The 25,938-nt window shown below is 38.3% G+C and overlaps 1 protein-coding gene across 6 annotated transcripts in view; it reads left to right on the top strand.

The window, feature by feature from the left end:
- arid4a (AT-rich interactive domain 4A) overlaps nt 1–25,341 on the top strand; it is a 117,754-nt gene extending 92,413 nt beyond the window's left edge. For 5 of the 6 annotated variants that reach the window (XM_059957241.1, XM_059957254.1, XM_059957248.1 and 2 more), the window contains 10 exons: nt 2,791–3,062; nt 3,691–3,972; nt 8,911–8,995; nt 9,750–9,954; nt 10,385–10,447; nt 13,852–14,985; nt 16,459–16,563; nt 16,656–16,859; nt 21,643–21,789; nt 23,444–25,341. In XM_059957241.1, coding sequence (XP_059813224.1) covers nt 2,791–3,062; nt 3,691–3,972; nt 8,911–8,995; nt 9,750–9,954; nt 10,385–10,447; nt 13,852–14,985; nt 16,459–16,563; nt 16,656–16,859; nt 21,643–21,789; nt 23,444–23,547 — 2,601 coding nt within the window. In that variant the 3' untranslated portion in view covers nt 23,548–25,341. The remainder of the gene's footprint in view (nt 1–2,790; nt 3,063–3,690; nt 3,973–8,910; nt 8,996–9,749; nt 9,955–10,384; nt 10,448–13,851; nt 14,986–16,458; nt 16,564–16,655; nt 16,860–21,642; nt 21,790–23,443) is intronic. The other variant, XM_059957230.1, reaches the window with a different exon arrangement.
- Nucleotides 25,342–25,938: the final 597 nt, after the last annotated feature.

Here is a 25,938-nt window from a genome sequence, read left to right as displayed (position 1 = left end):
TTCAAATGGGCCTGGTGTAAAACTCCGTCACTCTGATTTTTCTCCATTTCGCATGTCTAGACTCCATCTTGAACGTGTCTTGACCCCTCTCTGACTACTCCTCCTCAAATTTACTTCGACCTCAGTCGGAATTTGTATCAGACCCACACACTTGGACCCTCAAGTCAGCCTTGCCTTCCTTCTCCTCTTCATTGTTTGTGGTGATCACTTACCATAATTTAGTTGGGGTAAAATTCAGTATTTAGTTGTATTTCTTGCTTTGGGAACCACTGGTAAGCTGTCACTCATCCTCAGTAGCACTGTTTTAAACATGGTAAAGTATGGCATATGCAGTTCACGTACTTTTACATATAATCAGTTACGAATTATTGAAATGAACAAGAATGCGTAATCAAACAATATATTTACAAGACTACTTAAATATTCAATACACAGCAAAGAGGATGGCTGAATGGGATTACAGGTTTTGCACAGAGAATAAATGATATTGTAATTTTGGAGGTTTCCACTAAAAATGAATGCTCTTGCTCATTTCCTTTTAAAGGCAGTGATGCAACAACAAATGCGATACTTCCCAGTTTTCCACTCACCCTTCCCAATTTGTTTGCTAAAATGCAGTCCACAAACACTGTTTCTCCTGTATACCTTTTTGAGGTTGCATTTCTTCTTGTATGAATTCCATGCACAAGGCATGTCTCATGTCTCATGTAATATAAAATAATTACAAAAATCTGCAGATACTGCAAATGCCCAGATGCATCAGCACCTGTTTTTTTTTAAAAAAAAAGAGCAATAGTGTTAGTGTTTCAAGTTGATGATTCTAATAAATTATTTGATAGCAGAAGCAGAATCAGGTTTAACATCACTGGCATATGTCATGAAATTTGGTATTTTACAGCTGCAGTACTTTGCAGTATATAAAAAATATAAATTACAATGATATGTATATAAAAATTAAATTACGTAAGTAGTGCAAAAAGAGAGGGAAAAATATTGGTTGTAGACGGGTCATATTCTGCATGGAGGTCAGTCAGCAGTGGAGTGCCTCAGGGATCTGTTCTGGGACCCTTACTTACTCTTTGTGATATTTATAAATGACCTGGATGAGGAAGTGGAGGGATGGGTTAGTAAGTTTGCTGATGACACAAAGGTTGGAGGTGTTGTGGATAGTGTGGAGGGCTGACAAAGGTTACAGCAGGACATTGATAAGATGCAAAACTGGGCTGAGAAGTGGCAGATGGAGTTCAACCCAGATAAGTGTGAGCTGGTTCGTTTTGGCAGGTCAAATATGATGGCAGAATATACTGTGGAGGTTCAGAGGGATCTTGGGGTCCGAGTCCATAAGATGCTTAAGGCATCTGCGCAGGTTGACTCTGTTGTTAAGAAAGTGTATTGGCCTTCACCAATCGTGGAATTGAACTTAGGAGCCGAGAGGTAATGTTGCAGCTATTTAGGACCCTGGCCAGACCCCACTTGGAGTACTGTGCTCAGTTCTGGTTGCCTCACTACAGGAAGAATGTGGAAGTCATAGAAAGGGTGCAGAGGAGATTTACAAGAATGTTGCTTGGATTGGGGAGTATGCCATATGAGAATAGGTTGAGTGAAGTCAGCCTTTTCTTCTTGGAGTGAAGGAGGATGAGAGGTAACCTGATAGAGGTGTACAAGATGATGAGAGGCATTGGTCATGTGGATAGTTAGAGGCTTTTTCCCAGGGCTGAAATGGTTGCCGGAAGAGGACACAGGTTTAAGGTGCTGGGGAGTAGGTACAGAGGAGATGTCGGGTAAGTTCTTTACTCAGAGAATGGTGAGTGCGTGGGATGGGTTGCCAGCAACTGTGGTGGAGGTGAATACGATAGGGTCTTTTAAGAGGCTTTTAGATAGGTAGATAGAGCTTAGTAAGATAGAGGGTTATAGGTAAGCCTAGTAATCCCTAAGGTAGGGACATATTTGGCACAACTTTGTGGACTGAAGGGCTTGTATTGTGCTGTAGGTTTTCTGTGTTCTAGTGTTCGCTGCTTCATTGACCATTAAGCTGTCTGATGGTGGAGGGGAAGAAGCTGTTCCTGATATGTTGAGTGTGTGTCTTTGGCCCCCTGTATCTCCTCCTTGGTGGTAGTGAAGAGAAGATGGCGATGGAGGTCCTTAATTGCTGCCTTTTTGATGCATCACCTTTTGAAGGTGTCCTTTCTTGTTGGGATGGCTTGTGCCCAGGATGGGCTGGCTGAGTTTACATGAGAGAGGAATTGTTTTATTTTATATTTTCTTCCAAAAAGCTGTTTGTAAGACTATGTGCAAGCCGCAGCTAACTCCTTGGACCACAAATGGTGAATTTACCCTGACGTTTTGCAGTTCAGTCAGGTAACTAGTCTCTTATCTGATAGCCATTCATTAATTTCTGCCAGAACATTATCTTGTAGATCTTATTTTCATACATTGAATTATTGACACTGAATTACAACAAGTATTTGAACATTTGTTTTCCAAATGGTTAGCATCCATTTAACTGGAGTCTCAATTCCAGTACTCCCTCCATAGATTCACTGCAAACTATATTATTCCACAGTGTAATATCTATTTTAAGGGTGAATTAAAAGAGTCATGGAATACTGATACAGCAACAGTTTGGTAAGTCTGTTGTTAAAAGGATTGTGGAGCTTGCCACAAAATAGTGAAGTAGGTTTATTCATTAAATTTCTGTTGAAATGTACCAGTAAGTTACAAAATTGTCTTTTCATTTTATGAATTGGTAAATTAATTGTATTGAATTTTAATAAACTACTCACGTGTTAGGGCCGAAGGAGAAATACTACACCTGCTAAAAAAGAAATCAAAGAACCGAGTAAGGAAGAAATGTTGAATGAGGAAAACAATAAAGAAAATAAAGACTCTAAGGAAGACTTGAAAAAACAAGAGAAAGAAATGGATGCAGCACAGCAGAAAAGTACATCCACATCCAAAAATAGAGCAGAGAAGAATAAGAAAGATGAACCTGAGAAGAAATCTGAGGAAAGAGAGGAAGATAATGAAGACGGGGAAGAAGACCATGGGAATAGACAAGACAAGTATGTGTCGCATTAAATCTTGTTCTTTTGCATGTTAAATGTAAATATATGTGTTTATGGGGAAGTATACTTTGTTCAAAAGAATATTTTTAAAGTGCTTTGTTCAGAGGTAGTATTCAAGAAAATATGAGCTACTTGTGTATTTGTAAAATATAATCTTGATTTTTAAATTTTCTTGCACAACTACTGGAAGTGGACAAGAACTTTTTTAAACTTAAAGGCTGTTGTGAATGATCTTAAAACTAAAAACTTTGGTCTTTTTGTTGCCTTTCACAAGGTAAGGATGCCCAAAAACATTTCCCTCGCCTCGAGTTTCTCCTTCTGTGCAGGGATATGTGGCAAACAATTTGCTCACAGCACAATCTTTTAAAGCAAGGTAACTGACTAATAAATCTGTCATGGCATTGGTGAAGAAATATTATGATAGGATGCAAACAAATTCGCGGCAGTCCATCAGCCTGAGATCTTTCATGTTCTCTGAATAAACCGGCATTCTTTGATTCTGAGCCAATTGTTTTGCAGAACAGTAGCACGTGTAATAATTTTATGATTGTGGAGATCTACAACTACATTTGGCAAATGTGCAAAGTCACATTTTTGTTCATAATTTTCTCCCTTTTTCATTAAGTAGAGAAGCAGATGAAAATAAAAAAGATGGCGATGATGATGAGGAGGAAGATGGGGATGAGGAGGAAGATGACAATGAAGGAGAGGAGGAAGATGAGGAAGAAGAAGAGGAGGAAGATGAAGAGGAAGATAATGAATTTGAACGATTCCCTTCTGGAACAAAAGTTAAAGTAAAATATGGGCGTGGGAAAAATCAGAAAATCTATGAAGCCAATATTAGAAATTCTGAAGTTGACGATGGGGAGGTGGTCTATTTGGTGCATTACTATGGTTGGAATACAAGGTAATATAACTGGTTAAAAATTTATTACAATTAATTTATTTCTATATTGTTACAGTAAGGACTAAGTGGAAATTTTCTTAAAACACAACATTGGTCTCTGTTTTAAAACTTACTTGGTTAACCTATAAATATCTCTGCTGCTATTATGGAGCTTGGAGAAGTATGGCCAGAAATTGAATTATCAGCAAATTTACTTTGAAGGTTATGTCTGCTTTTTCACCCTCGTATGAAAACTTTAAAGTCTCTAATGATAGAAAGTGAAAGGAAAAATAAACAACTTAATATCCTAGGGAAGTTATGAACAAATGTCAGAAAGCTTCCAGATCTTTTTTTTAAATGTATAAAATTAAATGGAAAGCCTTAAAATGAATCCATGTTATTTGCCATATAAGATGCAGTAAAAAGAAACACCTGGTGTGGCATTTCTGTGGGCAAAAACACCTTATTAATGAGAGAGGTCAGAGGAGAATGGCCAGGAGTGGTTCAAGCTGACAGGAGGTACCTAATAATATGGTCACTGAATGTTTATTACAAATGTCACCCCAAACAAATTAATAGAATTGGGGCAAACACACTGGCTTGGACGGAGCATTAATACTGGATGGAAAGCAAATTGTGGACTTAAGAGATTTTTCTGGTCTTGACTTGTGAAGGACTGCGGGGTCTGGTGCTTTGGTTCCATCTATTCTCAATCAACATTAACTATTTTGCTGAGATGACCAAATGTCATATTTTCAATTTTCCTGATGATGCTAACTAGATGAGATTACAAATCCAGAGGAGTATGTAAAGAAACTGCAGGTCATATGAACAAGCAGAGTGTGTGGCCAAGATATGGCAGATAGAATATAACGTGGAAAAATGTGAGGTGATCGTCTTTGGAATTGGAATTCAATCCTGATCAGAATCATGTTTATTATCACTGACGTACTGTGAAATTTGTTGTATTGTGGCAGTAGTATTGTGCAAGACATAGAAGTTACTATAAGTTACCCGAAAGAAGTGCAAAAGAGGAATAACAAGGTAGTGTTCATGGATTCATGGACCACTCAGAATCAGAAATCTGATGACAGGGAGGAAGAAACTGTTCTTAAGAAGTTGAATGTGGGTTTTCATGTTCCTTTACCTCTTCCCTGATTGTAGGGGAATGTCCTGGATAGTTGGGTCCTTTAATTATGGGTATTGCCTTTTTGAGGCACTGCCCCTTGAAGATGTTCTTGATGGTGGTGAGGCTTGTGCCCGTGCTAGAAATGGCTAGGTCTAAGACCTTCTGCAAAACCTTTTGATCTTGCATAATCTTGCATCTATACCAGCCAGTGATCCAACCAGTCTGAATGCTTTCCTCTGTAGAAATTTGCAAGAGTCTTTGATCTATCATAAGTCTTCAAATTCATAAGGAATTAGTGTACCTGCCATGCCTTTTTCATGATTGCCTCAATGTGGAGAAAGAATAGGTCAACATGATAGATCATCACAATAGAATATCATCACCCAGGATAGATCCGCTGGCATGTTGATGCCCATAAACTTGCAGCTGACCTTTCCCAACTTGTGTTCTTCCAACTTCTCTTTCCTGAACTCTGTGTACAGTCCCCCGGTTTTGCTGTTGTTGAGTGTGAGTTGTTGTGATACTTTTGAACAAGCTGATCTATCTCACTTCTGTATGCCTCCTTATCATCATTTGTGATTCTGCTAACACCAGTGGTATCATTGATGAATTTATAGATGGTGTTTGAGCTGTGCCTAGCCACAAAGTTATGAGTGCAGACAGAGTATAGCAGTGGGCTGGCTAAGCATGCATTCTTGATGTGCACCTGTATTGATTGTCAATAAAGAGATCTTACAATTGATCCACGTTGGCTGTGGTCTCTCGAAGAGGAGGTCGATGATCCAGTTGCTCAGGGGCCCTGGTTTTAAAACTTTTAAATTAGTACTGAGGAGATGATGGTGTTGAACGCAGATCTGTAATCAGTACAACACCTTGATGATGAATATATGCTGTTATCTAGGTGCTGAGTGGAGGGCCAGTGAGACTGCATCCACTGTGGACTTGTTGTAGCAGAGCCAAACTGCAGTGGGTTCAGGTTCTTGCTGAGGCTAGAATAAATTCTGGCCATTACCCAGCCCCTCAATGCATGTCATCACAATTGATGTGATTGTTACTGGTCAGTAGTTGTTCATGCAGTGTGCCCTGCAGTTCTTGGTCACCGGCATGATGGATGTCCTTTGAAGCAGATGAGAACCTCCTGATTGCAACAGTGAGAGGTTGAACATGTCCTTTAACACACTCAGCCAGTTGGTTGGCACAGGGTTTCAGCACACAGCCAAGTATACTATCAGGACCTGATCCCTTTGTAAGGGTTCACCCTTTTGAAGGATGTCCTGACGTCAGCCTTGAGACAGAGATTATAGGATTGCCAGAAGCTTGGGAATTTGCACAGATGTAGTATTATTCTCCCTTTCAAAGTGTGCATGAAAGGTTTTAAGCTATGAGGAAGTGAAGGATCACTGTAATTTATGCTGTTAGGTTTGCTCTTATAGGAAGTAAAGGCGTGCACCCCTGCCCCAGCTGTTATGCACTCCTTTGTGTCAAATTTCACATGGAATTATCTTTTTGTTCTCATGATGACCTTCCGTAGGTTGTCCCTGGACACCCTTCAAGGTTTTGCATCACTTGTGAACACCAGAGATCTGGCCCTTGACAGAATGGGAATATCCTGGTTCATCCAGGGCTTCTAGTTTGGGAAGATCTCTGTGTTCTCAAAGACACACACTTATCCATGTGGATCTTGATGAAGTGACATACTTGTTCAAATCTGAAGATAAATTCCTGAATTGTTCCAATCCACCGATTCAAAGCAGTCTTGTAAATGCTTAGAAACACAAAGGATTCTGCTGATACTGGGAATCTGGAGGAGATCAGCAGGTCAGGCAGCATCTATGGAGGAAAATACAGTCAAAATTATTATTTTGCCATGTTATTGGCAGGTTTGGCACCATTATGACATTTTATTTGATCATAATTCTTTTCACATGCTCTGTCATGGCTTTTGAGTAATGAAAATGCACACAATGCATCAGCAAGTGCATCTTGGCAGTAATATAGTTTTATATTCCATTTGCATCATTTTGATCTTGTGTGTGTTCCTTGACATGGCTATTAGCCAAGTTCTTTAAGGTGCATTACCAAGTATGAAGCTGAGATGTTGAAATAGGTCTTCTACTTCTATTCTTGCAGCAGTTATTGTTTGCCAGTAGACTAATAGCACTGAAGTCTCAAGTTCACAATCTTAACTTCAAAAATTCAATACTTGAAACTTTGAGTTTGGATCAGTGTCTGAATGAGTATATTTTAATTTAAGTAGGTAATTCAAATCCAGCAATATTGCATTCAACCTGAGTGTTGAACTGCAACCTGTCAAATTTAATTGAAGCACAGCTTTCAATTTAACAACTGCCACTTAGGTTTATATCTTAAAACTATTCATTTTTTAGAAGTGGTCTTAGATGAACAGCTACTAAATTTAAGCAGCTTTTACCTACAGTCACAGCACAACATGTAAACTATCATTTTTTTTATTTTTTAAATTTCATTTTTATTTGTCTTGCCTCTTTAGAATCTGTGGAAAAGTTCAATCACATTTGTGTAATCTTTTGCTGAATACATATTGGACTGATCCCGTAGATATTGGAATGATCTAAACAAAATGCTGGAGGAAATCAGCAGACGAGGCAACATCTATGGAAAAGAGTATAGTTGATGTTTCAGGCCAAGACCCTTCATCAGGTTGACTGTACTCTTCCATAGATGCTGCCTGGCCTGCCGAGTTCCTCCAGTATTTTGTGTGTGTTGCTTAGATTTCCAGCAACTGTGGAATTCATCTTGTTTGATATTGGAGTGAAGATTTTCAGTGTAATTATTTATTGAGATTAGATGGAAGTTGTAAGTTGCAAGTGTGTGGATTGGGACCTCAAATTCTGAAGCTGGAAATCTGTTACTTGCAATAAGTTGAATCTGACCAAGATTTGAATATTCTCACATCCTCCAGCACATACTCTAACAGCGTGGTTCTTTAAAATGTGACTGTCCATATCTGAAATACATGAAAACTTAAACAGCATAATGGAGTTTTAAAATGAGTTTTCCAGATCTTTCACTTAGAAAGTTACATTCTGGCTAGCTTACAGAAAACTTTGTTTTGCCTGACCTGAGGCTTTTGACTTCTAACATTGTCAATTTCAGAGCTGATATTCCTTTCCAATCATTTATGCCTTGCACTGCTTAAATCTCTTTACTGCATCTTTATGTCAAATGTACAAACATCTGAACTGTTCTGTTTTTCTACCTACACAGACTAAAATGAATGTATTTGTCATGCTTACTAAGAATTGCAATGCATATGATTTGTAGTGCATCAGCATCTTGAAAGGTGGATATTGTGAATAGGTGAGCAAACAAAAAAAAGGGATTCAAAACAAAAAGAGAAGTTGAACTCAAATTTATTACAAAAGCATTTAAGTGAAGCCAAATATATTCAGATAACAAAATCTTTTCGCATATAAAGTGGATCAGAAAAAAAACATAAAAAACCACTGACCAGAAAAGATAGTTTTGATGTCTCTTATTTCTTTTTACCTTGGAGTCCATGACAGATTATTATTTCAATGCTGCTGTTCTATTTCTCTTGTGATTCTAAGTGGCTTTTTTTTTTGCTTGTATTAAGAAATTGCTTGTTCGTTATTTGTCCCTGTTGGTGTAAAACCACTTTTTATGTTTAGTTTTAGTTTATTATAGTTTCTTCCTTTGAATTTATTTACATTAAATGTGAAAATATAATTTAAATGGTTAGATGTAATCAATTCTAAGTATTAGTCTTAATAATTGTATTAATCTTAATTGTATGGTTCTGAAAGTTTAATGTACCTTTTAACATTCAGGTATGATGAATGGGTAAAGGGTGATCGAATTATCTGGCCTTCAGAAAGAGGTGCTCCAAAGGGGAAGCACAGAAGAAAATTGAAGGTAAATCGTATTCTAATAAAACCATGTGACCTTATTCTGACGAAGGGTCTCGGTCTGAAATGTTGACAGCGTTTCTCCCTATAGATGCTGCCTGGACTGCTGTGTTCCACCAGCATTTTGTGTGTGTTGTTTGAATTTCCAGCATCTGCAAATTTCCTCATGTTTGGCCTAATTCTGTGCTGCATTATGAAGAATATTTATATATGTTGACAAAAGGAAGTAAATTAACGTAGCTACATGTTTAATGGGTGTTGTTGATAGCTATACAAAACTATACATTTTCACTGTGTTGAATTATCTTGGCCTTTCTTCTCTGAGAATTTACAAAATCAATCCTTCTGGCCCATTCTGTGCTTCAGTTAGGTGAGGAGCTGAAAGGAGCTTGCACTCCATTTATCTCAGCTATTATATAATTATAAAATATAGTTTTGCAAGTTCACTTCAAAATAGATATTAAATGTAACCTATTCTAAGTGTTGAAAATAGCACTTTCAGCAGTTGGAGCAGGAGACTGGGTTTTTCCCATTGTGATTTGGCTTGTGTTCAGTTGACCATTTTTTAACTTGTCATATTCCCTTCCCATACGTCTCTGCCTTCCTTTAAATACTGATTAAAATTAATTTCCATGACCAAGATTTTCCTTAGCTGTTTTAATTTTTTTGTAGCTCAAATTATTATATTTAAGTTGACAACTCTTCTCTGACACATCTTGAAATGTCTTATTACACAGAAAAATCAATTTGCTTATTTGCAGAGTAAACAGGATCGTGAAAAGGATGAAAAAAAAGATGATGATAAGCAAAGTAAATCAAAACGTGGTCGTCCTAGTTTGAAATCCACACCAACTGCCAATTCTCAGCGGAGTTTATCCAGGACTCCAGGCACCGAGGGGAAAGGTGGAACCAGAAGTGTGCGGAGTAATGCATCTGAATCTTCACCCCTTCTGAATGGAGTGGAAGGTATAAATTATTAAGTGGCAGTCTACCCTCTAAAACTTTCAGCTGTCTTGTGTTCATCTTGTGTATCATTACTCAATATCTAATTGGAAATTGCAGTGTAAGTAAGCTGATGGAGGTAGCAGTAATTGTATTATATACTTCAAATTCCATTTTACCACCTCCTTCCCCCATCTTGTAAATTGGTTCAAAGTCATAAACAATTGGGTAAAACTCTACAGATGCAAATAGTCATTATTTGTTTCATTGTTGGTCTTCTTGACAAACTGCTATCAATTAATAATGTTCAACCTTCAAATGTTCTTAAATAGATTTTGTATGATGTTTTTCAACTGGCAAAGACAAATGTGCGTAGCTTTGTTGTGTATGAAAACATTCAAAGTAGATTAATTATATTTTTCTAATTGTTTGTTCTGATGTCTGCTTTCTCCAGGTCTTCCTCGAAGGCGCACCAGGCGTAGTTCTGGAATATATGATTCAGACAAAGCATCAAATGGTACACATAATTATTTATTAACTTAAAATCTTTTGTGATTTGTATTTTAAATCAACAGTCAACTTACTTCCTACTTTTTTTTATTTGCTGGTACTCATTTTTACAAACTTGCCTCATTTATTCACTGTACTGGAAATTGTAGCTGTGTTACCATTTGGTGAAATTATGGGTGATCTGTATCTTAACGCCATCCACTTCCCTTGGGTCCATTCCATGGTGTACTAAAATCCAGCAGAAATTATGTATCGTAGTCCAGCAGAAATCTGTTGATCGCTGATCTGAGCTACCGTTCAATGCCTATTTTTAATGAAGAGAGGGGAAGTAATGTTGTACTTATGAATAATCTGGCTCTAATTTTTAAGGCTGTGTATCTATGTTCTGAAATCCTGAGGTTTGCTGATGCATTATGTGCTCAGAGGCAGCCCTTATTTTAATACTTTTGCTGATGTCCACGGTATTAACAGTTTGAAAATCACATGTGGCCTGAACATTGAGACTGAGGATTGGCAGAATTAGTTCCTTTGTAATAACAGTGTATTGTCCCTTGGGTGCAGTATCCATAAAAGTGAGCAGTTAATTAGCTTATTGAAATTTTACGTTCTCATCATGAAATTGTTAGCTTACTTGCACTGCAGCTTCTAATTAGAGACATGCATCTGGAACCAGTGTTTAATTTACATGGCTGATGTATAATGAAAAGTTATATCTTTCGAAAGCAATCAGAAGACTGCTTGTTTCATCTTCAGTAAGGCAAGAGATGAAATTTGTGAATTTATCGGACTGCAATATTTATCCATATTTAAGTTTGCTGATAACACCACTGCTGTTGGCCAAATCAGCGTATAGGAAGGGGATGGAAAATTTGGCTGAATGGTGCCACAGAAACAACCACTCACTTAACGCCAGCAAGACTAAGGAGCTGATTATTGACTTTAGAAGGAGGAAACCGGAGGCCCATGTGCCAGTCCTTATCGTGGGATCAGAGATGGAGAGGGTCAGCAACTTTAAATTACTCAGTGTCATCATTTCAGGGATCTGTCTTGGGTCCAGCAAGTAAGTGCCACTATGAAGAAGGCACCTCTACTTCCTTAAGAAAAGAAGTTTGCAAAGCTTTAACATGAAATCTAAAACTTTGACAAACTTCTTTAGATGTGTGGTCGAGAGTAGATTGACTGGTTGCATCATGGCCTGGTATGGAAATACCAATGCTCTTGAATGGTAAGAACTACAAAAAGTATTGGATACGGTCCAGTTTGTCATGGGTAAAGCTTTCTCCACCTATGAGAACATCTACATGCAGGACTGTCACAGGAAAGCAGCATCTATCATCAAAGACCTCCACCATCCAGGTTTTCTCTTCTCACTAGTCCCAGCTGGAGGGAGATATAGGAGCCTCACAACCCACACCTCCAGGTTGAAGAATAGTAATTACCCCTCACCCATCAGGCTGTTGAACCAGAGTGTGTAAGTTCACTCATGTTCTCTTGCCCCATTACTGGACTGTTCCCATTACCTGTGGACTCATTTCAAGGTTCTTCATCTCATGTTCTGAATATTTATTATTTATTTTCTTCTGTACTTGCACAGTTTGTTGCCTTTTGCACGTTGATTGTTTGTCCATCCTGTTGGGTGTGGTCTTCCATTAATTCTGTTGCATTTCTTGGATTTACTTTGTGTGCCCACAAACAAACGAATCTTCAAGTTGTGTATGGTGACATATATGTACTTTGATAATAAATTTGCTTTGAACTTTGATTGGACATGGCTAGAATGGCTGAAGTGGTTTTGTATTAATATACCTCATTAATTGACATAAGTTTGGAAAAACTCTAAAGTAAAACTTGTTCATTTCAAAGCAAACAACAGTAAGACTTCAGGTGGAGCTGATCTGTGGAAAGAGAAAAATTGAAGTTTTGTTGGCACAGACCAAGTGATAGTTTTGATCTTTCCTTCCGCAATAGCATAGCAATATGTAGAGCACCTTACACAAAGCTGCATGTTTGACAGTTAGCTTAATATTGTTCATACAAGCATTCTCATTATGTCAGTTTCAGTTGTATTATTACCAATTAATTTAGTTCTTGTGCCAGTGGTTGTTACCCAGCGAAATGTCTAGTCTTCAGATAGTCTCTTATGTTCTCCTGATTGTTAGTGTGTAATGCCTTCATCAAAGCAAACAGTATAGCAAGATTTTAAATTAAGGGTCAAGCGTTTGTCATCTTGGTAGATAAAAAGAGTTCCCCACACTATTTTTGGGCTGGGGTTGGGTGTGGGACTGATGGTTTGGTTTTATTATTGCCATGTGTACTAAGGTACAGTGAAAAGCTTGTCCTGCATACTATTTTGTACAGATCAAATTACATAGTGCATAGAGCTAGGATAGGGTAAAACAATGCTGAAAAAAGTGTAAAAGTGCAGTGTAGATAAATGATTAAGTGCAAGATCATAACAAGGTCAAGTGTCCATCTTACTTACAAGAAGTCCATTCAGAAGTCTGTTACCAGTAGGATAGAAGCTGGTAGAATGTGCTTTCAGGCTTTTGTATCTTCTGCCCAATGGAAGGAGAGAATGAGAAGAGAGAATGTTTGGGATGGATGGGGTCTTCAATTATGCTGGCTGCTGGACTGAGTCAGTGGGAGGTAAAGATAGAGACCATTGAGAGGAGGATGGTCCCATGATGTGCTGAATTGTGTCCATAACTTCCTGTATTTCTTGAGGATATGTGCAGTTGCATTATCAAGAGGTTATGCATCTAGACAGTATCCTTTCTATGGAGCGTTCTTTGGAAAATAAGTCAAGATCAATGGGAACATGCAAATTTCTTTAGTGTCTTGAAGAAATAGAAAGCTGGTGAGCTTTCTTGGTTGTGACATCAACGTGGTTGAACCAGGACAGGCTATTGGTGATGTTCACGGCTAGAAAGATGTAGCTCTCAACCTCGGTGCTGTTGAAGTAGACAGAATCATGTGCACCATGTCATTAACTTCCTTATCTTCTTCCTGTACTCTATGATTCGTCGTGACTTGAGATGCAGGCAACTACAGAGGTATCATCTGCAAACTTGCAGATGGAGTTGGAGCAGAATCTGGCCACGCAGTCATTAGTGTGCAGGTAGTAGAGTAGGGATTTGACTGTTGTTTACTGTCAATGATAAAATGAAACAATGATCTACTTCTGGCAGCTTTTCAGATTTTATTATGAACTAGAGTGACCACCATGCTCTATGACTTGCTTTTAAAAACCTTTTTGGTTTTGTGCACAAACTCAATTAAAAAAAGTTCTATTATGTGTCTTTGCACGTTTCCTAGATTGGATTTTTAAGATGTATTTAGATGTATATGATCATCAATTTTAGGTTTTCATTCTCAATATAACATTGGAAATCATTATTTGCGTTATTACAGGGTCTACCAACTCATCGGATGAAAGTGAATTGGAAGCCTCAGCAAGTAAATCTGTGAAAGAAGAAGGTGCTTCCATAAAAGATGAAGAGGAGAAACCAGAGGGGAAGAGACTCAAAGATAGTTGTTCACAAGAAGCTAAAGAATTACCATGTGACGATGATGTGAAAACAGTGTCTGTGAAGCAGGAGACAGAAAATACACAACCTACAAGCAGTGATGAGATAGTGGTATTTCAAATTGAAGATGTACGTAAAGACTTGATAGAGAGGTCTCCAAAAGGCAAGGGAAGAAGAACTAGAACTCGAGATAATTATTCAGAAAATAACAAGCCTGTTCTTGCTAATCACACAGAAGCAACTACTGAGAGTGAACTAAATATGGAAAAATTGGTAAGCTTAGAGGACAACCAGCTAGCAACCCCTAGTGCACCTGAAGAAGAAATTCCAATTACAGATACTGCATTGTCAAATGAAGTTGTAGATGATGAAAAGAAACCAGGGAAGAGAAAATCTCCAGAACAGTTAACACCTGATAAAAGGCTTCGGAGGGATAGTGAAGATGAAATGCAAACTGCAAAAGAGGAAGATTCTGAGAAAAAAGAGCTTTTTGGCAGTGAATGTAAAGAATATAAAATGATTGAAAGGTTAGAACTTGAAAATGGTGATGTTTCTCCATCAAACATTGTTACAGGCATGTGCATAAAACAAGAATTGGAAGCTCCCTGTTTAGAAATTGAAGAGGATATTTCATTGAAAACTGATGAAGATACAATGCCACCGATTGGGCCTGAAGCTTTAGTTTGCCATGAGGTAGATTTGGATGACTTGGATGAGAAAGAAAAAAGCAGTAGTGAAGATATAGGTGCAGGAAATTCAAGATCCAATTCTCCTGAATTAGTTATTGCAGTTGTGTCTACATCAATGCAGCAGGTTTTGCCAATTGCATCACCCGCACCTGTTCATCAAGATGAAGTTCGCAGCGTCAAAAGTGAAAGTGATATTACTATTGAAGTGGACAGTGTTGCTGGTGAATCACAGGAAGGATTATGTGAGAGTGAGTCTGTCAACGGGTTTGATGCCAGTACGAGCTCAAGCAGCAGTGTCACGGTACAAGAAGCTGAGAACAAGGATAAAGGTAGGGAATTATAAATACGCTACATTATTAATTGAAGATTAAACTGAAAGAAATTATATTTTGGGTTGTGTGTCTTGTCTTTTAGAAGGTACATTTTATTCTGAAGTTTCATTAATTCATATGATTTTTTGAATGAGCAAATGACTTGCACAGAAGCCTATGCCTTAAAATCTTAAGAGGATCTTCTTTGCAGAATATTCTGAATTTTCACTTCTTCCCACAAATAAGTTTGATTTTAATGATGTTCAATATGCTTTTGTCTTGATGCTTATTAATTTATTTTCATTGAAATCTTATAAATTTATTGGTTTTTTGTTGTTATATCTTAAGTATTTTTCTTCCTGCTTTGTATTTGTATAATTAATCTGGGGTATCTAGTATATACACTAGCTTTAAGGGTTTATCATGCAGTGAGAGATGTTGAAGCAAAAGTATTAATCCCTGCAGGATTAAATGGCAACTGGAAGCGATAATGTATTATATAAAGGAGACAAAAAACCTTTGGGAGTTTTTAGAACCACAGCAAAACCATTAGATTTTAGAAAACAACTAAATAAGAATGACATGTTAAGCAGAGCTAAGAAGCATGGAGATGAAGCTTTTACATGGTTAGGGTTTGAACAAAATAGTAATGATTTGATTTCTATCAGATGTATTAGGAACTATTGAAGATGAAGTTGAATTTTGGTTCAGATGCCAACCAAAGTTTGGTTGTAAAGTTCACTGTTTTTACAAAGTCAATGAAGGGATTATGTTCTTTCTAAAGAAAAAGTTTTGTTGGCTGAAAAGATCATGAGAGGTGCAGCTAAACTCTGTGGGGTTGCATTCCAGAAATTACAGAGTCTCAAAAACTGTCTGTACCAAAATCATGTATTGTGTTATAACTCTGGTGCTTCAGTAGTTGAGACTAGCTGACAGCTGCCATGGATCATGAGTTAAGTGTGACTTTATTCTGTAAGGCTGTAGAAGATGAAAACCACACATTTTGAAAGGGATAAATATTCAAGCTGAACCACAAAATTTATTCATCCACTTTCCATTATTGTCACATGGACATACATAAGTGCTTAAGGGTCACCCCTCATCTCCTTGCCCCATTTTCTTCTGGTCATCTTGTCAAAAAGACCTCAATTTTGCAAGTTTTCACACACTTATTTTTGAAAGCATTCCCTAAAATAAATCCCCCATTGTGAATTTGTTAATAAAATTTTAATTTTCTGGAGAAATCTGTAATTCCTTCCTCTTGTACTCAGTCTAAATGGAAGTTTAACTTTTTGAAAAGTTTAAGAATGAATTTCATTTCCTAAGCTCTTTCTGAAAGAACCTGGTGTTGTATTTATGGATGTGAACATGTAGGATGTATATGAAACCAATAAGCTATTGTGAATGATAATTATTATCATTACTCAGTGATGTGAACATGCTGTAGTGTTATAGATTACTTTTACATTCAAATGTTTCAATTACATATAGGTCAGAAGAGAATAAGCGATAGCAATAATGGGACACCAGCAAAGAAACAAAAGCGTAGCCATAAACGGTCAAATGTATCCAGTAAAAGTGAAAAGAATGGAACTGGTAAGTTTTGAAGCTGGAACTTAGCAAATTGTAAGCTGTTTTATTAAGACGTTTTTTAATAATAATAATAATAATAATAATATTTTTTGAAGGCAACAGCAGTGATAGTGAAGACCTACCAGTCATAGACAACTCCAATAAATGCACTCCAGTGAAGACTTCAAATAAGTCTCAAAAATTTGGCAGGTCCCCTTCAAGGTTGATTTCTCCCAACAATAAAGATGGCGATAAAGACAAAGAGAAAGATGGAAATGATAGTACGTCACCCAGGACCTATAAATGGAGTTTCCAGCTTGGTAAGAAAAACATTATTTTGTAGTCCAGATTAATCTTAATCTATTTTAGCCTCAGTTGTTTTGAATGCAGTAGGCTTCACTTGGTGTACCCAAAGGCCTAATTTGCCTATCATTTCTAATTGATGTAAGGGGATTAAAAAGTGATACATCTTTCAAGAAATTCATTTTTTAAGTCTTTTATGGCCATTTACAATTCCTGTTTGTAGTGGTTGCATTGTTCACTGTAATTTAACTGCTCTCTTGAAGCTGCTTTAGCTGCTATGTTGAATGGAATTTCATAAGCTAGTGAAAAATTTGTGGTTGTAATCTAATTATTAAATTAAATGATAATTTATGGAATCTAATTAGAATAAGAAATCTTGACCAGAAAATTTTGCTTGAGAAATAATTTTCTCAGCAAGGTCACTTCTCTGTGGTGGAAGATCTAACATAGCAATGAATCTCAAGTCTTCTGTTGTATTTGTGTAATATGAAATTTGCCGAACACTGTTCAATGCATTTGTAAATGACTAAGGATAAGCAGACCAGCTTCACTGACTTCCCCCAAGGCAACATCCCCAGCATTAAGGCCATAGTTGTATTCAGCCTGTTCTGTTGCACAGGCCATGTTGTACAACATTAGACTCTTGAAACAGATACAGGCAGGCAACTCCTGTATTACAGCTGTTTGAGAAAGGGAAATTCACCCTTACAGAATTCACAAATCACTACCCATAAATCTGAGGTATGGAATAACATTTTCTCTCATGGAAATTATGTGGAATGTACATAAATGAACACAAAACATTTCTTGACGTATGAGCAGATGATGCAAATCATTTTCAAGTAACATGGAGGTTTCCTCTACTCTGGTTAGAGCAGCATCATGGGAAGAGATGACCAGATGCTTAGAGGAAAAGGTTCAAAGATATGCTCAAAATCTCTGTGAAAAGCTGCAGCATCCCAACAGGCTCTCCCGGCTCTTGACTGCTCAAATTGTACAAAGGGCTATTGGGATGGAATTGAGAACCTCTATCCCAATTATTGGGAGCACACAGTTACCCTGCATAAATAGTGGAACGAGAGCTCCATTTATAAGTGACTTATCTGTATGTCCTTTTAGGCACTTTCTTTCCTATGTATAGAAGAGTCTGTGATTCGTGCATTGACTTCATCAGTCATCTCAGATCTCATAAAAACTGGAGTGAAAGCAAGGTATCCTAAGGTTTCTAAGGACAGTCTAAGAAGAAGGAGGAGGTTAAAATAATTTAAAAGCAGATGGCTGGTGGATTTGGCAATGTGAGGTACTCACTTGCTTCAAACAGACTTCAATTCCAAAGGGAATCTTACCACTAAACATATCTTTACCCTACCCCCTAGGATCATTGCTCCCTTTGAGATTCTCTTGTCCTTTCATCCCTCCCCAGTGATATCCCTCCTGGTATTTATCCCTGCCAGCTGTCTAAGTGCCACACCTCCATTCAGGGCCCCAGGCAACACCACCTGAAAATCTGCTGGAGTTGTCTATTGTGTCTAGTGCTCCTGATGCGGCCACCGCTACAATGGTGAGACATGTTGTAACTTTGGGGGGGGGGAGAGGGGCACTTCACTGTGCCCCTCCTCACCATCCATCACAAGCAGGACTCCCCAGTGGCCAAACATTTTAATTCTGATTCCCATTCTCATTCTGACGTGTTGGTCTGTGGCCTCCTCTTGTGCCAGGATAAGGCCACCTTCAGGTTGGAGAAGCAACTCCTTATATTCCATCTAGGTTCCTGCAACATAATGGCATGAAAATTCATTTTTCCTTCCAGTAATCACATTTCCCTCTCCCTCCACCCCCCCCACCCCAGTCTTCTCACCTTTTACCTCTTCTCACCTGCATATTATTTTCTACTGGGTCCCCTCCTCCTTCCTTTTCGCCCTCGGTCTACTCTCCTCTTCTATCAGATCTCTTCTTCTCCAGCTCTTGACCTTTCCCACCAGCCTTCACTTATCACCTTCCAGCTAGCCTCCTCCCACTCTTCCCCCCCCCCCCCCCCCGCCATCTACCCCCTTCCTTCTCAGTCTGGAACAAGGGTCTTGGCTGGAAATGTCGAATAGGAGCAGGGGTAGGCCATCTGGCCCGTCGAGCCTGCTCTGCCATTCAGTAAGATCATGGCTGGTCTAACCCTGGACCCATCTCCACCTACCCGCCTTTTCCACATACCGCTTAATTCCCCTACTATGCAAAAATCTGTCCAACTTTCTCTTAAATATATTTATTGACGTAGCCTCCGCTGCTTCATTGGGCAGAGAATTTGGTAGATTTACCACTCTGTGGGAAAACGAGTTCCTCCTCATCTCCGTTCTTAATCTGCTCCCCCGCATCTTGAGGCTATGTCCCCTTGTTCAGTTCCATAGATGCTGCCTGACCTGCTGAGTTCCTCCAGCATTTTGTCTGTGTTACTTTGGATTTCCAGCATCTCAGACTTTCTCAAATCAATTATACCAGTGGCTAAGAAGAATATGGTAACCTTCAGTAGCACTTACATCCACTGTGATGAAGTGCTTTGAGTGATAGGTGATGAAACATGTATTCCTGCCTGAGAAGCCACTCAGGTCCACACCAGTTACCTACCATCACAACAGGTCCATAGCAGATGCCATTTCATTGGCTTCTTCACTCACCCTTGGAACATTTGGACAGCAAAAATGCATACATCAGGATGCCCTTTATTATTACAACTTGGCATTCAATATTATCATCCCCTCAAAGCTAAACAAAAAGTTTCAAGACTTTGTCCTCAATGCCTCCTTGTGCAATTGGATTCTCAATTTCCTCACTTGCAAAACCTAATCAGTTTGGATTGGCAACAACATTCCTTCCACAATCTCCATCAGCACAGGTGTGCTGCATGGTTGTGTGTTTAGTCCCCTGCTCTAATTGCTTAATACTTATATCTGTGAGACTAAGCACAGCTACATTGTCCTATTTAACTTTGCTGTTGACACCACTGTCATTAGCCAAATCAAAAGTGGAGACAAATCAGCATATACGAGGGAGGTTGAAAAGCTAGCTGAGTGGTGCCACACAAGAACCTCTCACTCAATGTCAGCAAGACCAAGAAGCTAATTATTGACCATGCGGGGAGAAAATCAGAGATCCATGAGCCAGTGATCATTGGGGGAATCAGAGGTGGAGAGGTTCAGCAACTTAAAATTTGTCAGTTTTATCATTTCAGAGGATCTGTCCTAGGTCCAGCACATAAGTGTCATTATGAAGGAAGCATTGCAACACCTTTACTTCCTTATGAAACTCCTTTTTGCTGGGCACTTCTTGGGATGCAGCTCGTTAGTCCCTCACTATCAGCCATTGGCCATTGGGGTGAGAAAACCACCTTCCCTAGACTCTGTCCATCTAGGGTCAATGTGACTTGGGTTCCAGCAGAACCAGGAAGCTGAGATGTCTCACCCACTTGAACCCTGATCTGTATGATGACTGTGTAACTGCTGCCTGCATGCAATTGCCCATCAGCAAGAAATAAAAGATTGTACACTGCATACGTTTATAAAGAAAGTATATTTATGAAGGTTAGCTTAACCGTTATTAAAGAAGAAAGAAAAAAAGAAAAGGGCCCATCATAATTAAAACAGTTGAATGTGCCGAAGTTGATGCTCAGATTTCCCAAAAGCTGATATGTCTGGTGTACTCACAGTGCAGACTCCTGTTCACTGATCGCCGGTAGGATTTCCGCTCTTGGATTCCATTGAATCCAGTATTCCCATTGGCCGGTTCTCTCGATCTTCTTCTCTCTCCATGTCCCACCGAACAGGACTTCGACCACCCCCCACCCCTTCAGTGTCCATAACAAAAACACCTCTGCCCAGCATTCTCTTGAACCTTCTCCCAATTCCACCATCCTGACTGGATGATATGACATTCCTAAGCATCAACATCATAACCCCTTATCTTTAATGGTAACCCTAACACTACCAGCAGAACACACTGCTTCTACAGAAAACCATTAAATGAAACACCTTACAACATTAGCAATAAAATCTGTATATGTGTGTATTGACTGTTTGCATTACAGCCTGGAGTGGAACCACCAGTGCCCTTGAATAGAAAATCCTACAAAGAGTAGTGAATACGACCCAGTCTATCATGGGTAAAACCCTCCCCACCATTGAGCACATCAACACAGAAGTGATGCTGCATCCATCATCAAGGACCCCCGTCACCTAGGTCATGCTCTGTTCTCACTCTTGAACCAGAGGAATTCAAATTCACTTGTCCTATCACTGAACTATTCCCATAACCTATGGACTCACTTTCAAAGACTTTTCATCTCATGTTCTCAATATTTATTGCTATTGTTTTGTTTTCCTTTGTATTTGCACAGTTGGCTGTCTTCTGCACATTGGTTATTTGTCAGCCCTGTTGGATGCAGTCTTCTAATGATTCTATTGTGTTGCTTGGATCTACTCTGTATGCCTGCAAGAAAAGAAATCTCAGGGTTTCATATGGTGGCATGCATGTACTCCACAATAAGTTTACTATGAACTTTGTGATGGTTAGTGCAAGTTGTCTAATGTGGACAGAGTCAATGATATGGATGGGTTAGTAGGTTAATTGGTCACATGGATGTAATTGGGCACTGTGGGCTCATTGGGCTGGAAGGGCCTGTTACTATGCTGTATCTCTAAGCAATAAAGTTAAATGCATAATGCACATTCTATTTGAGATTGTTGACTTGTTTATTTATCACAGTGTAGTAGTGTATTTTATTTATGTGCATAAATTTAATATTTTTTTCCTCAGCTGATCTTAATAATCTGACAAGTGCTGAACGGATAGCTTTCCTACAGGACAAGCTACAGGAGATCAGAAAATACTATATGTCTTTGAAATCGGAGGTAGCATCCATAGATAGGAGAAGAAAGCGATTAAAAAAGAAAGAGAGAGAAGGTAATGATTAACATGATTGATCCTCTTAACATCTTTGGTAACAATGTTTATGATTCATTCTGCTTTTGAATAAGAGTAGGCCATCAAGCTCTATCAAATCTTCAACATTGTTCAGTATGGCTGAATGATATTTCAAACCCACAAATATTTATTATGCTTCCCTTGATACCCTGAGCCAATTAATTTTTCAATCTTTTCGATTCTGAAAATTTCTCTTCACCCAGATCGTTTTAGGGTTTGATGTTCCAGATTTTAGATTGTTAGTTTTTGTGTGGAAAAAGTACTCCCAAACTTTTATCATCAAGTTAATCCTCTTATAATTCAAACAATTCTATTAGAGTTAATTTTCCTTAGTTGCAGGTGTGTGGCGTGTAAAGTAAATTAATATGAATTTGACTTAAAATGTAACTCTATAAAATTCCAGGTTCACTATGGTAAGTTTGCATTACAATCCTTACTAAACCAATCTATCCTGTCTTGAGTACAGAACCAAACTAAATGCAGGAGTCCAGGTCAGGTCAGGCCGTCGTCATGTGCAATTGAGGCACCATATTATCCCTTATATAATCTTTAGAAATAAAGGCTATTTTTCATTAATGCATTTTGCATACATATGATAGATTTTAATAGCCTGTGCACTAAAGGTCAAAGCTCTTCTATTTCAATCTTTAGTTAGCTTATTGCTGTTATTTCTTTGTTCAACGTGGTTGTCCTTGTATACTTAAGGAATTCCAATTGTCAGTTTTGTACATTTCCTTATCGAGTTTTCCCTCATTTAACTCTGCAGTTATTTTGGTTTCTAAGTTGCATTTAAATGTGGCTTACACTTGTTCCTTCCATCATGTTTTTATTATGTATGTAAATGATGAACCCCTTTAGAAAGTTGAGTGATTCACTTCTGGAAGACGGTATAGAATACAAGAGTAGGGTTGTGATGTTGAGGCTTTATAAGGCACTCGTGAGACCACGCCTAGTGTATTGTGTGCAGTTTTGGTCTCCTTATTTTAGAAAAGATATACTGACATTGGAGAGCGTCCAGAGAAGATTCACGAGAATGATTCCAGGAATGAAAGGGTTACCTTATGAAGAACATCTGGTGGCTCTTGGGCTGTATTCCCTGGAGTTCTGGACAACGGGGAGTGGGGGGGAGGGATCTCATAGAAACATTCCGAATGCTAAAAGACCTGAACAGATTAGATATGGCAAAGTTACTTCCCATGGTAGGGAGTCCAGGACAAGAGGGCATGACTTCAGGATTGAAGGACGTCCATTTAGAACAGAAATTACTTTAGACAGAGGGTGGTAAATCTGTAGAATTTGTTGCCATGAGCAGCTTGGAGGCCAAGTCATTGGGTGCATTTAAGGCAGAGATAGATAGGTTCTTGATTGGCCCGGGCATCAAATGGTATGGGCAGGAGGCAGGGAGTGTGGATGACTGGAAGAATTGGATCAGCTCTTGATTGAATGGTGGAGATGACGCAATGGGCTGAATGGCCTACTTCTGCTCCTTTCTCTTATGGTATTACATTAAATCATTTTGCCTAATAAGGTTGAAGATCTTGCAATGAGCATCAGTATTAACTGAAGATTGTACTGATATTTCCAGAATATGTTACAGATTTTTTACTAATTTTTGTTCTCTTCTATTATCCAGTTACACTTGCAGCTCCAGGTACATCCTCAGCTTCTTCAGAAACTGGAATGAGTCCCACTTCTTCTTCACCAGCCCAAAACAGTGTGGCAGTAGAATGCAGGTGATGATGCGCCCCCATACCCTTCCCTATCCCTTTCCCAGCAGCCTGCTGCCATGACACAAGTGCTAAATACCCTGGAACATTAGCATAGGAAGCACTCAGCTGATTGGACTCGAGCATTATCAGTAGGATTCAAGCAAAAGTTTCCCACTCTGCCTGGTTAACTTCCAGTTCCTTTAGCACTGCAAAGCACGAAGTTGAATGTAATTTGGAGATGAGACATGCTTCACTGATGACTACTGTCCACTCTATTACATGAAATGGCACTTTGTGGAAGACTCTTGGTGATTGAATAAAATGAATGTGACCACCTTCCTCTGAAGACACTCACAGAACAATAACTGCAATTGAAAAAATAGCTTTGTTGGTAATGGAACAGAGGGAGCCTAGCCCAGTCAGCTCAGTTCATATGTTGGGTTAATAGTTCCAGTTCAGTCTTAGTTGTGGGAGCATTAGCTATCTTGAACTGCCAAAGTACACGGTGAGCAGAGTGCCCTATTTTGTGTAATTTGGAAATGGGACAAAATAGATTGTTGCAGGAAATTTAGTGTATTGAAAACTGATACTGTAATGAAAAAGTCTTCCGCTATATTGCTGTTGGATTTTGAGCACAGTTATGCAAATGAGATTTCTTATTTAAGTTTTGTAATGTTTACAGTCATCGGAGAAGTTGGTTTTCAGTAGACTAATTTCTGTAGCAAGACTATTTTGTCTCTTTTTATATGTAATTGCAGAGTTTTATTTTATTACAAAAAAGTTTCAAATATATCACAACAATGAAGTTATTTAACAAAAAATTTCTAGACCTGAAAAGAGTTTTGTGTAAAATAAAAAATGTATTATCTTGCAACTTGTGAAGTATATTTATTCAGACAAGGCAATGGACATAATACTTGTATTTTTTATGTATTTTTAAAACAAGAAAGAAAGATATTTTCAGACTTGGTTCGGTTTTCCAGGTTTGTTCGCTTTAATTTACGAGATGTTACAAACCTTGAATTATAATTTCAGTCATTTCAAAAGCAGGTTCGTGTTCCTGAATTACGTATCCTGTAGAGTCCAGTTGGCTAGCTTTGTGGTCACACTGCCTAATGGTAAAATGTATTATTTGCCCTGTAAAACAAAGTTGGTTGGTCTAACCTTTAAATCTATGCCAAGTTGTCTACTATCTTCGATTCAATTACAATGTTTGGGAAAAACAAATGTAGCACAACTACTACAAGGAGTGACAGTTACCATTAGGTGGCTGTGTTGTATTTCCAGATCATGGACAAGCCATGGTGTCTCCATTGCATAATTTGTATATATTAACTCTTCCAGAACCATGTATTTAATGATACAGTTTGCACATATATTGTGTACAGATGTGATTATTTTATCAATTTTTATCCACACGTACTGTACATTGTAAGGAATTGGTGTCCCTTCCCAATGTTTAATATACTGTAGAGTAATAGTGTGAATGCTCTAGACTGTTTGTATATTATGATACTGTGGTTCAGAACAGCAGTGGGCCTGAGATGGATTGTAATAGTATTCCATAGAACTGCTAACAAATCAATGTCCATTCATTTTATGTTTGAGATTTTTTTTTGTATTTCTTGACAGCGTGGAGTTGTAGTAGTTATTACAATGGATTTTTTTTCTTCCACATGTAACGGAAGAGAATAATTTGACAATGGCTTAACTTTCTAAAAGCAGAGCATTTTTTTCCTCTCCACTTGCAAAACTGGTGTATTGTAATGTGAAATAAAATGGAGCTCAGTACAGAATTTAATAAAGGCCAAGTTTTAAGAAACTGCTTTGAATTTATTGTCAAGTTTTCTGCATGATCCACTACTTCTTAGCTGAGAGTGGTCCAGCAGTCTGTTTCCAAAGCCTTCACCTTTTCTGCTTTCTCTGATCAGAAATTGTTTTGCAACAATTCAAGTGCCATTGGTTACTCCTCTGTTAATAATGAATCAATTGTGATCAAGACAAATGTCATTTAAGAGTATGGCACAAATGAACAATTTGACAACTTTGAAAAGAAAGTAATTCTTATAATTCAAATATTTTTAGCTTCTGTAAGTTTGTCTAACACTCCTATCTCATTTACAGCAATGGCAGTTTTTCCTTCCTTGAATGCAATTTGATCTATCAAACAACAGTAAATCCCCCCTTTTCTCCCTCTTTGTGATCAATATTTATGCTAATGTTAATTTGGCTTTGACTTGGTGTCCACATTCTTTGTAAAATTAAGTATCCTGGATATGACACGCAAAATGCTGGAAGAACTCAGCAGGTCAAGCAGCATCTATGGAAAGGAATAAGGAGTTGATGCTTTGGGCAGAGACTCTTCACCAGAATGAATTTTGGATATTGCTGTGTAAGGTACACACATAAATTTTGTTGG

Source organism: Hypanus sabinus, chromosome 2, assembly GCF_030144855.1.
Source record: "Hypanus sabinus isolate sHypSab1 chromosome 2, sHypSab1.hap1, whole genome shotgun sequence".
In the NCBI taxonomy this organism is placed as follows: domain Eukaryota; kingdom Metazoa; phylum Chordata; class Chondrichthyes; order Myliobatiformes; family Dasyatidae; genus Hypanus; species Hypanus sabinus.
The sequence above is the reverse complement of the archived record's forward strand: the minus strand, read 5'-3'. Positions and strand labels throughout refer to the sequence as shown.